The 16,711-nt window shown below is 43.9% G+C and overlaps 1 protein-coding gene across 2 annotated transcripts in view; it reads right to left on the reverse strand.

Annotated features, from left to right (window-relative positions):
- usp33 (ubiquitin specific peptidase 33) overlaps nt 1-16,711 on the reverse strand; it is a 71,848-nt gene that overhangs the window by 51,214 nt on the left and 3,923 nt on the right. For both annotated transcript variants that reach the window (XM_033029037.1, XM_033029036.1), the window contains exons 2-5: nt 6,475-6,595; nt 4,061-4,114; nt 3,876-3,938; nt 1,248-1,388 (exon numbers count right to left, since the gene is read on the reverse strand). In XM_033029037.1, coding sequence (XP_032884928.1) covers nt 1,248-1,388; nt 3,876-3,938; nt 4,061-4,114; nt 6,475-6,552 — 336 coding nt within the window. In that variant the 5' untranslated portion in view covers nt 6,553-6,595. The remainder of the gene's footprint in view (nt 1-1,247; nt 1,389-3,875; nt 3,939-4,060; nt 4,115-6,474; nt 6,596-16,711) is intronic.

The following is a 16,711-nucleotide window of genomic DNA, read 5'->3' on the forward strand; positions in this document are numbered from 1 at the left end:
TGGTCCTGGTTCTCATAGCTCCCCATAACCTCTGACACCCATCCTAATCAAGAATCTATCAATATCTGCCGTAAATATATCCACTGACTTTTCCTCCATAGCCTTCCTTGGCAAAGAATTCCACCGATTCACCACCCTCGGACTAAAGAAATTCCTCATCTTCTTCCTAAAAGAATGTCCTATAATTCTGAGGCTATGACCTCTAGTCCTAGACTCTCCCACCCGTGAAAACATCCTCTCTATCCAAGCCTTTCACTATTCATTATGTTTCAATGAGGTAATGAGGTTCCCCCCCCTCCCCCCATTCTTCTAAACTCCAGTGAATATAAGCCCAGTGCCATCAAACGCTCATCATTTGTTAACCTACTCATTCCTGGGATCATCTTGTAAATGTCCTCTGGACCCCCTCCAGAGCCAGCACATCCTTCCTCAGATATGGTGCCCAAAATTGCTCACAATATTCAAAATGTGGCCTGACCAGCACCTTATAGATCCTCAGCACCTTATATATCCACCTAGTTTTGTATCATATGCAAACTTGGCCACAAAGCCTTCAATCCCCTCGTCCAAATCATCAACATACAACGTGAAGAGCAGCGGCCCCAGCACCAAAGGCCTGCGGAACTCCGCTAGTCTAGCAGCCTATCATCACGGCCGATCTATCTTACCCTCACAGCCCCATTCTCCTGCCTTCTCCCCATAACCCCTGACACACTTACTAATCAAGAATCCGTCAATCTGTGCCTTAAAAATACCCAATGACGGCCACCAATGCCGTCTGTGGCAATTAATTCCACAGATTCACCACTCTCTGACTAAAGAAATTCCGCTTCATCTCCTTGCTAAAGGTATGTCCTATTATTCTGCGGCAATGGCCTCCAGTCCTAGAATCTGCCACCAGTGGAAATATATCCTCTCTATATCCACTCTATCCAGTCTTTCACCTGCTAATCTCACTACAATTACTGGTAATGCCACTTAATGTCATGTAGGAAAAGTATGGTCCGAGAGCAGTACCCATCAACTTCAACAGAAGTTCATTCCATCTCCCCAAATTTCTAGGAGCTTCACTTACAAGTTTATATATATATAAAATTCATTGTCTCTTGAGAAAAAAAAATGTCCACAAAGTACATTTCCGCAAAATTCCCATTTTCCGTATGACCAACATACGTTAGGTACATTCACTCCAGATGCCATAACTAAAAGCCAGCAGTCCCCGTAAGATTATTTGAATGAAAACCTACCGGGTGTTCGGGGACTTTAAGTATTCTTGTATGCTGTACTGGTAGGGGTCCAAGTTTCCTCTCCAAAAAGACTTCTTTGCCACACGCGTAACACCAAACTCGCAGGGTGGTGAGGTTTACAGTGAGATTGTGCATGGTCTCCTAGATAAAAGGAAGCAGTGCGTTTCAATGCAACTTTAAATTTGAAAAATGACGTTCTATATAAATGCCAAAATACCATGCAATTCCATGTGATATCTCTGCAAGTAAAAATTTATCACCGGCCCTTTGCCTGTGAACAGTCTGTCTGAACATACAAATGAGAAGCTCTCCAATCTCTAGTTAAGTTGCAACTCCAATCATCTCCACTTGTCCTGTATCCCATGACTTTCACTAACCACAGGTGGCGCTGCTGTAGAGTTTCTGCCTCACAGCGAAGGAGACCCGGGGTCGATCCTGACCACAGTTGCTGTCTGTATGGGTCTTTGTACCTTCTCCCTGTGACCGCGTGGGTTTTCTCCGGGTGCCCCGGTTTCCTCCCACACTCCAAAAACATACTGTTTCGCAGGCTAATTGGCTTGGTAAAATTGTAAATGGTCCCTAGTGTGTGTAGGGTAGTGTTAGTGTGCGGGGATCGCTGGTCGGCGAAGACTCGGTGGGCTGAAGGGCGTGTTTCCGCGCGGTATCTCTAAACTATACCAAACTAAAAAAAACATTTAAAACAATAATTACAATCTCCCACTAGGTGGCCCAAGAGACTGCCATCGTCTTGCTTGACTTGCCCCGAAACAGAACCATGGCTCCCCAAAACTAACGTACTGAAGTAACTACATCTGTCCAGAAGTTTATCAGGGGGGTAGTTTCAAATGCAAAGCTCTGGGGCAGGGTAGTGTGGTGCTGCAGGGAAGAATAGTGCAGTGTTTAATTTACTAGATAAGCATCAGAGTTCAGGATGACAGGCAATGTACCGAGTTAGAATCCTCCTAGAGTAACTAGGGAATTTAATTTAACTAAATCAATCTGGAATTTATTAAAAAAATAAAGCTAATTGAATTAATGTGACCATAAAACTATAGATTGTTGCCATAAAAAACCTCAAGTGGTTCACTAATGTCCTTCGGTGAAGGATGTCTGCCACCCTTTCCCTCTCAGGCCTAGCGCGACCTTGAGATCGACGGTTGATAGTTGACTCTTAACTGCTTGCTTCACTCAATGGCAATTAGAGATAAGCAAGAAATGCCAGTGAAATGCTGTTGACTGGCCCATTCCAGACCTCAAGAGTACATGACGAGGGAGTCACTGAAGCTCAGTGCAGCCCACGCCAAGTGCTCTGTGGGGAGGATCACAGTCTGGGGTCCTTCCGCTGCTGGAAATTGAGGGGCAGAGTCCAGTGGCGACACCCCTCAAATGAAAAAAGGTTTATCACTCCGTGGGGGTCACAAGAGTGATACAGCGCGGAAACAGGCCCTTCGGCCCACCGGGTCTGTGCCGACCAGCGATCCCCGCATATTAACACTGTCCCTACACACACTAGGGACAATTTTTACATTTACCAAGCCAATTAATCTACATACCTTGGTTCAAGGATAGTTGCAAATACAACTGAAGATGACACTAATGAATGTATCGAGGCTGAGAATGTCTGAAGACTTTTTGCATTGTTTTTGTATTTAATCAATTTTTTTATTCTGAAGTATATTATGGGGGAAAATTAATAAATGCCAGTGGAAACCATTTCCCATGAACAAAAATAGTAAATAAACACTAATCAGTTGAGTATGTGCAATTGTGGTTAAGCTTCAGTGTCACAAGAGTTGCCGTGTCAGTGGCTGACACAGATGGATAACTATGGCAACTAAAGAACTTAATATCCCCCTCAGGAAGGCACCAATGCTCAGGACAAAATATCAAATGGGCTGCACTTTAAAAGGTGTCTACACCATCTACTTGCTATCAGGCTCATACAACATAGCAAGTAACTATTGTGATAAAGTAACATTATGGATAAGGGGAGCTAGAAGTTTTCATTAACAGCATCAAGACATTAAATATATCCAATATGCACGGGCTATCCACTTGCCTCAATCACAAACCTGACGGTGTAATCAGCCTGAAACATTACCGTTACCCTCTCTTGCCTGACCCGCTGAGTTTCTCCAACATTTTCTGCCTTTAATTTATCTTTCTACGCTGCAAGTTTTCACGATTCTATAAATACATCACAGAATACAACATGAAGTACAATATTTCCTATAAATTTAATAACTCCCTTCAAGATGTGCTGCAAAACTACATTTTATATTTCATAACTTTATTATTAGTGCCTTTCATGAATTGATTCGTATGCATTTTAGTTAACTACCTTCCAGTATGGATCCAAATTTGACAGGGCACTATTTGAAGAACAGTAAAGTTCTTGCTTGTCTTAGACAATATTTATTCCTCATCAATATTTTGTAAGAGACATCACCAGATCAATTATCACACTGTTCCCAAAAGGTTTCTGTCATCAAACCCTGTGCGACACTTGATATATTCCAACAGCGACATCATTGGTCATAACATACTTTAATCACAATTTATTGGTGCGAAAAGTCTTAGCCTGAATGCAGTCTTCTTTTGATTTTTAAAAGTTAGGTCCACGGTTACCTGGGAATGGAGAGTGCTGTGATCCGAATGGGATTCTCCACATCCGACATAGGAACAGCCATTCTGTTTGCAAGGGATACAAGTCAAAGAGGTCAAAGCACGAAGAGTCTTTAATGCAACAAATCACAAAGCACAAAAAGTCTTTAATGCAATAAATCACAACTACAGACCGTGCATCATCTTACCTCCAAACATGCCCAGAGGTTTGGACCACCAACTTTACAATCTTGACAAGTGCCCTACACAAAAATAAAAAAATAAAACAGTTAATACTTTTCAGAAAAAGAGGGAAGTAAATCCTAATTCTGTCAGCTAAACATTGATTTGAGTTTCCATTTACAGTAATGTTGTATGTCATGTGCAGCGATTTTTGATATGTTACGGAACTTGTTTTTCACATTTTTAGAATTTTATATATTGCCATAAATTACTAAAGTTAAAACAAAATTGTTAAATTAAGTGGTCAGGCCCTTAAACAACTTAAGCAGCTCACAGGATAACACTTTAATAGCAAGGAATCTTATGAATACAGGCTCCTTTCTGTCTACAAAAAAAAACTTTGTTGCGGACATTTTCAAGCAGCTCCTGACATTTTCTTCTTTGCTCGCTTACGCTACCACATTTTACCCTTGGCCTCAATACTGGGGGTGTCATTTTATTTCCATTTCACAACCATCTCAGAGTTCTGAAAAAATAAGATGGTGACAAGGGAGGATTGTGATGGGGAAAATGTAGTGATCACTGAACAATAACTTCCTGATTCAAATGATCCCTTACTATTCTTGTGCGACAAGTCTTCATATATTCATAAATTACATGAGCAGAATTAAGTCACGCAGCCCATCAAGTCGACTCCTCCATTCAATCATGGCCGATCTATCTCTCCCACCTAACCTCATTCTCCTGCCTTCTCCCCATAACCCCTGACACTCTTACTAATCAAAAATCTATTTATCTCTGCCTTAAAAATATCCTCCACAGCCTTCTGTGGCAATGAATTCCACAGATTCACCACCCTCTGACTAAAGAAATTCCTCCTCATTTCCTTCGTAAAGGAATGTCCTTTAATTCTGAGGCTACGGCCTCTGGCCCTAGACTCTCCCAAATTCACTTTATTCAAGCCTTTCATTATTCGGTAAGTTTCAATGAGGTCCCCACCTCATTCTACCAAATTGTACCAGTACTGATCAAGTCTTAGTTTATAACTTTGCTTATCTAAGAGACTAGGGTACATCTCATTATGTTGCTTCAAGTAACCATGCCAAAGACTGCCACGATGACAGTTTTAGAGTATGATTACCATACAAACATCCCGTGCTATATATATATATATAAATTATTACCTCCTAGATTTCCTCCCCTTCAGCAAAGAGCTCAAATATTGAAAAACGCTGACTTGTGTCAACTGTATCTCAATTTATAGTCTTCGTCTCAAACTCCCACTCACTGAGTTAAGCATAACATCCAAAGTAAAACTTTGCCTTTTACATGGAATTCCAAACCAGGGCCTTGCTTACCCCTTCAGCCAAATTTACTAGATGGCATTGTTAAAATAAATCTCAAGAGTTGTAAAATGTCCCAGCCAACTTTCAGGTTTTGTCTGACAGTTCTAATAAGAGATTATTTGGTTGCAACCATTGCTGTTAATGGAAATTAGCTGTGCAAACTTTGGCCACAGTGTTTCCAACATTACCAAAGGCACCACATTTTAAATCTGCTTCATTACTGTGAAGCATTTTGGAATGTGAAAAATTCCCATACAAATGCAAGTTACTCCTTGGTTTTAATGTCAACAGAAGTGTCTGGAACAAAATCCATTGGAATTTCCCCACCTAGTCCACAGGATGCACATACACCCAGATGCAAGAACTATTTCTGGTTTTATTAGATTTTCGCTTACTGGAAATAAATTCAGGAAGCTGTACGGATTTTTTTTTTAAACATAAAAGACATCATCTGGGCTCAATCTTGCTGTTGATACTCAGAAATGTTCGTACAAGTTGCTAAGGTGATGACATTGTCCACATTACTCACTAGTTTTTATCAGTGAACTTGAATGATGGAATTTTATTAAGTGAATAGAAGTTGAATAGTGGAAGGCCTGGATAGAGTGGATGTGGAGAGGATGTTTCCATTAGTGGGAGAGTCTAGGACCAGAGCTCATAGCCTCAGAATAAAAGGCATATCTTTAGAAAGGAGAAGAGGAGGAATTTCCTGAGTCAGAGGATGGTGAATCTGCAGAATTCGTTGCTACAGACAGCCGTGGAGGCCAGGTCAACGGATATTTTTAAGGCAGCGATTGACAGATTCTTGATTAGTATGGGTGTCGGGCGATATGGGGCGAAGGCAGAATAATGAGGTTGAAAGGGATAGATCAGCCATGATTGAATTGTGGGATAGACTTGATGGGCCGAATGGCCCAATTCAGCACCTTGAACTTATGAATAGCGCATCCAAATGATAAATTGGAAAAAGAGTGAAGCTGACTGGGTGACACCATGTGGCCCCGTTCATGAGGATCAAGCGTCAATCGCACTTTTAACAACAAAGCGATAACTTGCTGTTTAGCAGGAAATTAATAATAAAGGGAGCTACTTACATGAGACTTCTCAATCAGTTCGTCTTTCGTCACTTCGCCCACGGATTCCAAGTGAATGCAATCGCTGAGATGCGACATCTTCACAGCAATACCTTCCTGCCACTTTGGGATGCAGCACTACCTACACAACAGTGAGAACAGCTGTTGCGTTATTTTGAGAAGGATGCACCTACCAGCTGCAAACAGTAGCAACAGTTCAAACGAAACAGCTTTTCACAAGGCTGAAGCAATTGCACGTTATTTACAGTACGCAGCCCCGGCAGTGAAAGACTACGGTACATCTAGTTATAATGACAACTCTTTCTCCAAATCACTGTGCCAACCCCTGCCACGACGCCCTACCTTCCAGAGTTTCAATTTTTTTTAAATATGTTCATAAATATTCCTACTGTCTGTATTTTACCCAGAGGCTGGGAATCAAGAACCAGATTACATAGGTTTAAGGTGAGGTGGGAAAGATTTAATAGGAAGCCGAGGGGCAAATTTTTTTTAACACAAAGGGCGGTGGGCGTCTGGAATGAGCTGCCGGACGAGGTAGTTGAGGCAGGAACAACCACAATATTTAACAAACATCTCAACAGGTACATGGATAGAATAGGTTTAGAGGGATTTGGGCCAAACGCAGGCAGGTGGGACAGGTACAGATGGGGTTTGTCGGTCGGTGTTGGAAAGTTGGGCCGAAGGGCCTGTTTCCACACTGTATGACTATCTCTAGAATATTGTGGATTTTACACTAAATTAGTCAATACTGCTTATTTATTTTTTAAGGAGGCATGCTAAACCAAAGCAAGGAGACAAGAGACTGCGGATGCAGGAATCTTGAGCAAAATAAATTTGGTGGAGGAACTCGGCAGATCAGGCAGCATTTGTGGAAGAAAATGCATAACTTTTGTGGATGTGGAGAGGATGAGAGACATAATTGACAGCAAAATGCATGCTATAATTTCAACATGCAGTTGCAGTTGATGTGCATTCATTTTTCTAATACTCCGTTTCAATTTTGGATTTGTACGTCAGCATTAGAATGAAGCATAAACCAGGGAATTTTGAAGCTGTAGCAAAAACTAATATCAATCATCATACATCACCCCGATATAGTAAAATATTATCTAATTTGACAATTGGATCCTAAATTGACAATAGAAGGTCGAGGTGATAGTCAAGGGATGTTTTTGTGACAGTAAGCCTGTGATCAGCAGTGTGCTGCAGGAATCAGTGATAGGATTCTTACTTTTTGTGATGTGTTAATGATCCAGATGTGAATGTGGGAAATATAATTAGCAGATTCTTAAAAGACATGGAAATTGGTGGTGCTAGTGATAGCAGGGCAAGCACTTCTTGGCTGAAAATGGGATGGCAGGACTGTGATATGCTGAGAGAATGGAGCGGCTGGGGCTTGTATATGCTGGAATTTAGAAGGATGAGAGGGGTTCTTATTGAAATATATAAGATTATTAAGGGTTTGGATACTCTAGAGGCATTAAACATGTTGGGGCAGTCCAGAACCAGGGACTACAGTTTAAGAATAAGCCATTTAGAACGGAGACGAGGAAACACTTTTTCTCACAGAGAGTTGTGAGTCTGCCGGATTCTCTGCCTCAGAGGGTGGTGGAGGCCGGTTCTCTGGATGCTTTCAAGAGAGAGCTAGAAAGGGCTCTTAAAGATAGCGGAGTCAGGGAATATGGGGAGAAGGCAGGAACGGGGTACTGATTCGGGATGATTAACCATAATCACAATGAATGGCGGTGCTGGCTCGAAGAGCCGAATGGCCTACTCCTGGCACCAATTGTCTATTGACAAACAATATTTATTGATTGCTAAAATGCCCAGAAAAATGGCAGAGAAAATGTAATGCAGGAAAATGCAAGATGGTGCATTTTGGAAGGTTTGGCTGTACAGAATAAGTTCCAGGACCCAAGGATATATGGAACAATGACGCTTGTATACATCTCCAATGATCCATGAAGGCACAGAGATAACAAAGTACACAGAATGTTTACAACCTGTACCCTGGATAATGAAGGCAAGAGCAGGGAACCTATGGTACAACTACACAAAACATTAGCTAGGGGTAGGAGATTTAAGGAAAACATTGTAACAGAGAGACTGGTTGAAATCTGGAGTAAGCCGCTTGTTTGTGACAGGTACTAACAGCATGCAAGTCTACAGATGAACACTTATAACGCATGACTTTGAAGAAGACAGGCAAAATGATAATCTCAACCAAGTCCTTAACCGGAGTTGAAAGCAACAGGAAGTTGTAGAAACAAGGAATGACAGGTGCTGGTTAATACACAAAGGGACAGAGAGTGAAGGGATAGCTGAGCAGATCAGGCAGCATCTCTAAAGAACACAGATCTGCGATGTTTCGGGTCGAGACCCTTCTACAACATTCAAAGTTGTAATGTTATACCAGTAAACTTGCATTAGAAGCAGCAGCATGGCATATAAAGAGTCTCTTTGCTTCCAAAATGATCTTGTGAAAGCTCTGGAACACTGTGGCCTTTCAATCCTTTTCAAACCCATTTGTTCCCATTAACCTTGCATATAAAAATTCACAAATGGTGCAAAACCAATTTGAAAAGGAAGCACTCAAAGTGCTTGAGTGGCTCAGTGGGTCACACAGCATCACTGGAGAATGCCTGATCTGACTAGTTACTCCAGCACTTTGTGGTTTTTCTTTTGTAAACCACCACCTGCAGTTCCCAATTTCTTCAAAATAGAACTGAAATTCCTATGTTATACATTAAAAACCCAAGAATAAAGTGTTGCTGTGAAGGTGTTACACTTTCCACCTTATTGGCTGAGAGCTATTCCTCCAACAATAAAAACAGATTTTACTTGTCAACAGTCTGAAGAAGGGTCTCGACCAGAAGCGTCACCCATTCCTTCTCTCCAGAGATGCTGCCTGTCCTGCTGAGTTACTCCAGCATTTTGTGTCTACCTTGTGTTTAACTTATCGGGTCTCAATTTTCCAGTCTTAAGGATCTAACATTGTGCAGTTTGAGTTTGAACCTTTGATGCTTAACACCAATACAAATGCGATAATGCATTCCTTTCTTTCATTGGTAAAATAAGACTCTTATACAAGCTCCTAAAATCCCTTACACACTGTGGCCATGGTCCTGTAGTAACCAGACTTCAGATGTAGTACCACAGATTTTCCGGCAGCTGGTGGTCTGGCACCTCCTTAAACCCCGACAAAATTACAAGAGTGCACTGGAAATCACGAATGTATAGCTGACTTCCCATAGCTGACTTCCGCATCTGATCGGCGGGTAGAATTTGTGCCCTGCGGCCGGCCAAGGCTCTGAAACTCCGGCATGGCCAGAGCCGGCAGATACCTTCCCCTAGCCAACATTAGATCCAGTACCATTCAACTCCTCTTGAAGGATATGACCTCCGTTAGTCCAAAACGGATATTCTATGAAGGCTCTGGAACCAAGGGTGCCAGAAAATCGGTGTGGACCTGTAAATTCGATACGTAACTGATTCATTTCTTCCTTTCAATGGTAAAATATACTAGTTCTTAAAATGCCCTACATACTGTGGCCATTTTTAGTAATGATTCTGATCAGTGGACAAGGTCAAAAAGGCGATTAGAACTGAAGTGTCAAGGAGACAAACAGCTCTTTCCAGTTATTGATAATGTGCTAATTGAATAGATGCTGGCGGAACAGGGCCATGATAAATCTGCAGCGAGCCACCGTGTAATGCTGCGGGGAATTGTACAGCTTTCTATTAAGGCTCTGCTACGGAGCCATAGAGACCACAGGCCGCTCCCTGATCTTTGCTGAAACATTCCCACAGTTTACATGGACAACTTTTCCCAATTGGGAATTCTATTGAGCAATCCTCAACCATTTACCACGACCGGTCGGTTTCCCGCCCTAACTCTCCCTCTGGTGAACAGGTGAAGCTGAAGAGAAGCACGTTCCCATGGGACCACATTCCATCGTGACTCAGTGTAGTACCTTCAATGCATTCCAACGTAGGAGGAAAATTAACAACGTCCGGACTGACAATCACCACAAACTACATTAACATCCATTTATTAACAGCAGTCCCTGTGCTCGGTCCCACTTTCAACTTCTTCCCAGTCGTACAGCGTGCAAAGAGGCCCTTCGACTCAACTTCCCCACACCGACTAACATGTCCCATCAACACCAGTCCCACTCGCCTGCGTTTGGGCCATATCCCTCTAAACCTGTCCTATCCATGTACCTATCTAATTGCTTCCTAAACGTTGCGATAGTCCCTGCCTCAATTACCTCCTCCGGAAGCTGTTTCTATGCACCCACCACCCTTAACATGAAAATGTTACCCCTCAGATTCCCATAAAATCTTTCCCCCTTCACCTTAAACCTATGCCCTCTGGTTCTTGATGGCCTCACTCTGGGCAATAGACTCTGTATGTCTACCCGATTTATTCCTCTCATGATTTTATACAGCTCAGGCTTCACAAGCTGTTAAAAGTTCTTTTTCACATATTCCAAATCCTTCCTTTCAGTCGTATAAAGGATATTGGGGTGGGGGTAGAGGTATCCTGTAACTTCATACCCAACACCACCATCCGACACGATTACTTCATTACGCGAATCACAGTCGTTCAAGAGGAAAGCTCGCACGCATCCTTCTCAAGGGCAACTAAGGGGATGCCTTGACAGTAAAATTAATAAACAATTAATATCTCCTCGGAAGGGACAATCACGCATCAACCTCTGCTGCGATTTTCACCTCTACACCTTGGTTTCTCAAAACGAGGGAAGCTCAGAATTGAATGAATATTCCAGTGCATTGAAGACACAACGTTGCATCCAATCCATACTTCAAGCTGCCAATAACAACAGCAACACTGACGTCTATAGATCAGCAGTGCCGAGGATTAGATTTCAAGATTGCTGGAAGCAAACTCCAAGTTTCGGATAATTGATGTAAAGCTTGCATCATTTGGAACACTGGGCAAAACCATAATCAGAAATTGGGAATACAATAATTCCTAAACCCAATAACAGATCAGTATCTTAGTTCATCTTCTACCATCCTGTCAGTTGTAAGAAGCAACGTAAATATTGCTGAATGCTGCAATTATAAAATCTGATAATTAATCAATCGCAGATCCAAAGCAAGGCCAGGGAAACCCCGGCAGTGTAGAGTTCAGGGCCCCAAAGATGAAAATGGCTCCATTTTTCAGGTCCTCGAGCATTTATCGTTATTAATCCTTGAGGTGACAAGTCACGGCCCTTGAGGTGACAAGTCACGACCTTAAACAGCTGCAGTCCTTCTGCTGAAAGCCCTCACATAAAGTTTTGGGTGGGGTGTTCCCGGCGCATTTGAGCATAAAACAAACTACTGGCCAGGCAGCATCTGTGAAGGAAAATTGGACAGCTAACGTGCTTTGGGTTGGGACCCTTCGTCAGATGGCCTTGCGCATGCCGATCAACATGTCCCATCTACACTAGTCCCACCTGCCTGCGTTTGGCCCATATCCCTCTAAACCTATCCTATCCATGTATCTGTCTCAATGTTCCGTAAACTTTGCAATAGCACCTGCCTCAACTACCTCCTCCAACAGCTTGTTCCAGACACCCACCACCCTTTGTGTGGAAAAGTTACCCCTCAGGTTCCTCTTAAATCTTCTCACCTTAGACTGCTTCTGCAATGGTGGGATGTCAGAAGTCCAAAATGGGTTGTTCACTCAGAACTTCGGTCTGAACACAAGTGGAAATTGCTTCTGCCTAGACTTTAGTAATCAGATGTTCTATCATCGTCGAGGATGGAATGTCGAGGGTTGTCGAACTTCCACTCTTTAGTTGCTTCAATGTTTATAACTACCTGTCACTTCCTTATAATGACACTTCTGCCTGATCAGTTGCTGATTGTTTACCTGTCCACTGCATGTTGTTTTTCCAGTTTAGTTTTTCCAGTTTAGTTCACCAGGTTGGCACCACCTTTATAGGGACATAATGTGCACTGCTCCTGGGCAGCAATGGTGAAGAGTTAGAGACAGTCTACCACAAAAAGATGCAAAAAGACCCACACCATCCTGGCCACACACTCATCTCCCTGCTACCTTCAGGTAAAAGGTACAGGAGCCTGAAGACTGCAACTACCAGGTTCAGGAATAGCTACTTCCCCACAGCCATCAGGCTATTAAACCTGGCTCAGACAAAACTCAAATTATTAATAACCCATTATCTGTTATTTGCATTTAATCAGTTTATTTATTCATGTGTGTATATATTTATATTATGGTATATGGACACACTGATCTGTTTTGTAGTTAATGACTACTATGTTCTGTGTGCTGAAGCAAAGCAAGAATTTCATTGTCCTATCAGGGACACATGACAATAAACTCACTTGAACTTGAACTTGAAATCCCAACTTACTCCTCTGATGTTTATCGATGAATCGGAGGAGTTTTCACTACAATCTAGTTTTCATTTAAATTCCACAGTTGCACGGTGGGATTGCACTCAGGATTACTAGGCTAGTAATCTACCACCACGTCATAACCCATGGTTCAAATTACTCAACTATTTTGCCTGTTTCAGAGAGAAAGCAATAATTTGCAACTGCGTTAAAGTTGCATGTTCTTCCTGTAACTGTGTGGGTTTCTTCTGGATGTTGTGGTTTCCTCCCACATCCCAAAGATGTGCAGGTTTGTAGGTTAACTGGCTTCTGTAAACTGCCCTAACGTGTAGCGAGTGGATTTGTAAATGGCTTCAACAGAATTAGTGTGAACAGTGGGTCGATGGACGCCATGGATTCAATGGGCCAAAGCGCTTGTTTCCATGCTGTATCTCTAAACTAAATTGAACAGACACATTTACCATCTTCCCCACTGAAATATTAACATATTTGTATCGTTTTCAATTTATGCCGATCTAACCATTCAATTGTTACTGTCCTTCAGACTTTAGACATACATCTTGGAAACAGGCCTTTCGCCCCACCGAGTTCGCGCTGACCAGCGATCACACCCTGTTACACTAGCACTATCCTACCCACTGGCGACAATTTGCAGTTTTACCAATGCCAATTAACTGACAAACCTGTACATCTTTAGAGTGTGGGAGGAAGCCGGAGCACCTGGAGAAAATCCACACGGTCACAGGGAGAACGTACAAACTCCCGAACTCAGGATTGAACCTGGGTCTCTGGTGCTGCGAGGCAGCAACTCTACCGCTGTGCCAATGTGTCGACCTCTTCCAGACAAGTGGCTTGTCATGGGCAACATTACCAAACCCCTTAAAAATTCTAAACACATTATTAACAATTCAGTCCTCTCTTTACCAGGGAGAACATGCTCCATTCAATTCAATGGTTCAGCTTCCTGTCCAAAAGAACTTTCACAAAGAGCGAGTGAGACAAACCAAAGGCTTAGCCGTGAGAAAGAGACCGTTTAAGCCAAGTTACAGGGTTTCAAAAGCACATATTCCAGCGGCAGAGATGCAATAGTGGGATAGCTAGGGAGGGAAGAGGAGCAGTGAACATAAGAAACAGCGCACTCGACTCTCGGTTCCCTTAACATGATACATCCCTTTATCATGTATCTACACAGTGTAAATGGCTTGATTATAATTATGTATTGTCTTCCGCTGACTGGATAGCACGCAACAAAAGCTTTTCACTGTACCTCAATACGTGTGACAATAAACTAATCTGTAAACTTCTCCGCTATTTAATAAGATCATGCCCGAGTAATCTTGCCTTCGGCATCACTCTCCCCCTACATCCCTCAATCCCTTGTTTCTCAAATATCTGTCAATCTGTCTTGAATTTATTCACTGACCCCACCCCCACTGCTCTCTGGCGAATTCCAAAGATCCACCATCCCCAGAGAATAAACACATCCTCACCTCCATTCAAGTGGACAACTCCTTATTGCAAAACAATGTTCCCTAGTTCTGGGTCCCAAGGGAAACATCCTCTCGGCAACCACTCCTCTCAGGATCTAACGTGCTTCTGTGCTATGTTCTATGTTAGAGGCATAGATGAGATAGACACAAAATGCTAGAGTAACTCAGAGGGACAGGCAGCATCTCTGGAGAGAAGGACTGGGTTCCTTCCTACGCATAGATAAGGTAGACAGTCGGAATCTTTCTCCAAGGGTGGGAATATGAAAGACTGGCTTTAAGGTGAGAGGGGCACCATTTAGAGGAGATGTGCAGGACGAGTTTTCTTTTTACACTTAGGGCGGAGAGTGGCTGGAGCGCACTGCCAGGGGTGCTGAAGGAGGCAGATATGATAGTTGTGTTTAAGAGACTTTTGGATCGGCGAATGGATATGCAGTAATGGAGGGATATGGATCACATGGAGTTAGCTTTTATCTTCACCAGATAAAAGCTGTCCAGGGTCTGACCTCCCCAGAGGAGCATGGGTGAAGCTCAACAGAGTTGGGCGTTTCAACGCCAGCATGTGGAGATGGGGGCTCCGCCAGAGCCCAGCCTGTGAAGGCGGAGCAGAACAACAGACAGCCAACCATGTCATCTCTGGGTGCCCGCCCTACCACCCAACAAATGGAGCTCAGGGCCTGACACGCATGGGCCCCAGCTACGCCTGCCTCTTTGTCGGGTACGTTGAACAATCCTTGTTCGATGCGTACCAGGGCCCCATCCCCGACCTCTACCTCCGCTACATTGACGACTGCTTTGGTGCCACCTCCTGCACCCACACACAACTGACTGACTTCATCCACTTCACCACCAACTTCCATCCGGCACTCCAATACACCTGGACGATTTCCGACACTTCCCTACCATTCCTTGACCTCACCATCTCCATCGCAGGGGACAGACTCCTGACCGACATACATTATAAACCCACTGACTCACATGGCTATCTGGACTACACGTCTTCCCACCCTGCCCCCTGTAAAGACTCCATCCCCTACTCCCAATTCCTCCGCCTACGCCGCATCTGTTCCCAGGATGAGACATTTCATACCAGGGCATCGGAAATGTCCTCGTTCTTCAGGGAACGGGGATTCCCCTCCGCCACCATAGATGAGGCTCACACCAGGGTCTCATCCATACCCCGCAACACTGCTCTCTCTCCCCATCCCCGCACACGCAACAAGGGCAGAGTCCCTCTGGTCCTCACCTTTCACCCCACCAGCCGGCAAATACAACACATAATCCTCCGCCATTTCCGCCACCTCCAACGTGACCCCACCACTCGCCACATCTTCCCATCTCCCCCCATGTCTGCCTTCCGCAAAGACCGCTCCCTCCGCAACTCCCTCGTCAATTCTTCCCTTCCCTCCCGCACCACCCCCTCCCCGGGCACTTTCCGTTGCAACCGCAAGAAATGCAACACCTGTCCCTTCACCTCCCCCCTCGACTCCATTCAAGGTCCCAAGCAGTCGTTCCAGGTGCGACAAAGGTTCACCTGTATCTCCTCCAACCTCATCTACTGCATCCGCTGCTCTAGATGTCAGCTAATTTACATCGGTGAGACCAAGCGTAGGTTGGGCGACCGTTTCGCCGAACACCTCCGCTCAGTCCGCCTTAACCTACCTGACCTCCCGGTGGCTCAGCACTTCAACTCCCCCTCCCATTCCCAATCCGACCTCTCTGTCCTGGGTCTCCTCCATTGCCAGAGTGAGCAACAGCGGAAATTGGAGGAACAGCACCTCATATTCCGTCTGGGGTCCTTGCGCCCTTATGGCATCAACATTGAATTCCCCCAATTTGGCTAGCCTGTGCTGTCCCCTCCCCTTCCTTCACCCTCTAGCTGTCTCCTCCCACCCTCCCATCCGCCCGCCCTCGGGCTCCTCCTCCTCCCTTTTTCCTTCTTTCTTTCCCCACCCCCCATCAGTCTGAAGAAGGGTTTCGGCCCGAAACGTCGCCTATTTCCTTCGCTCCATAGATGCTGCTGCACCCGCTGAGTTCCTCCAGCAATTTTGTGTACCTTTGATGCAGAGACAACCTGGCTGCTCATCACTTGGCTTGAGATCTAACTATTCCTTTGGTTTATGTTTCATTCGCAAGACGAAGAGGAGATTGATTTAACTCAACAACATTTTCGCCACGGACATTGTGGGCCAAAGGGCCTGTATCTGTGTTGTACTGTTTTAATATCACCTGTCATTATTTTTAAACCCCAATAAGAAAGCCCTAAATGTCTTTATACCTCAAGAGTAAACCTTATCTGAAGTACGCCCAACGTAAACACATCTCTCCTTAAAAGAGTATACATTAGCGTGTTTCAGGTGTAGTCTTATTAGCAT

Source organism: Amblyraja radiata, chromosome 10 (genome assembly GCF_010909765.2).
Source record: "Amblyraja radiata isolate CabotCenter1 chromosome 10, sAmbRad1.1.pri, whole genome shotgun sequence".
In the NCBI taxonomy this organism is placed as follows: domain Eukaryota; kingdom Metazoa; phylum Chordata; class Chondrichthyes; order Rajiformes; family Rajidae; genus Amblyraja; species Amblyraja radiata.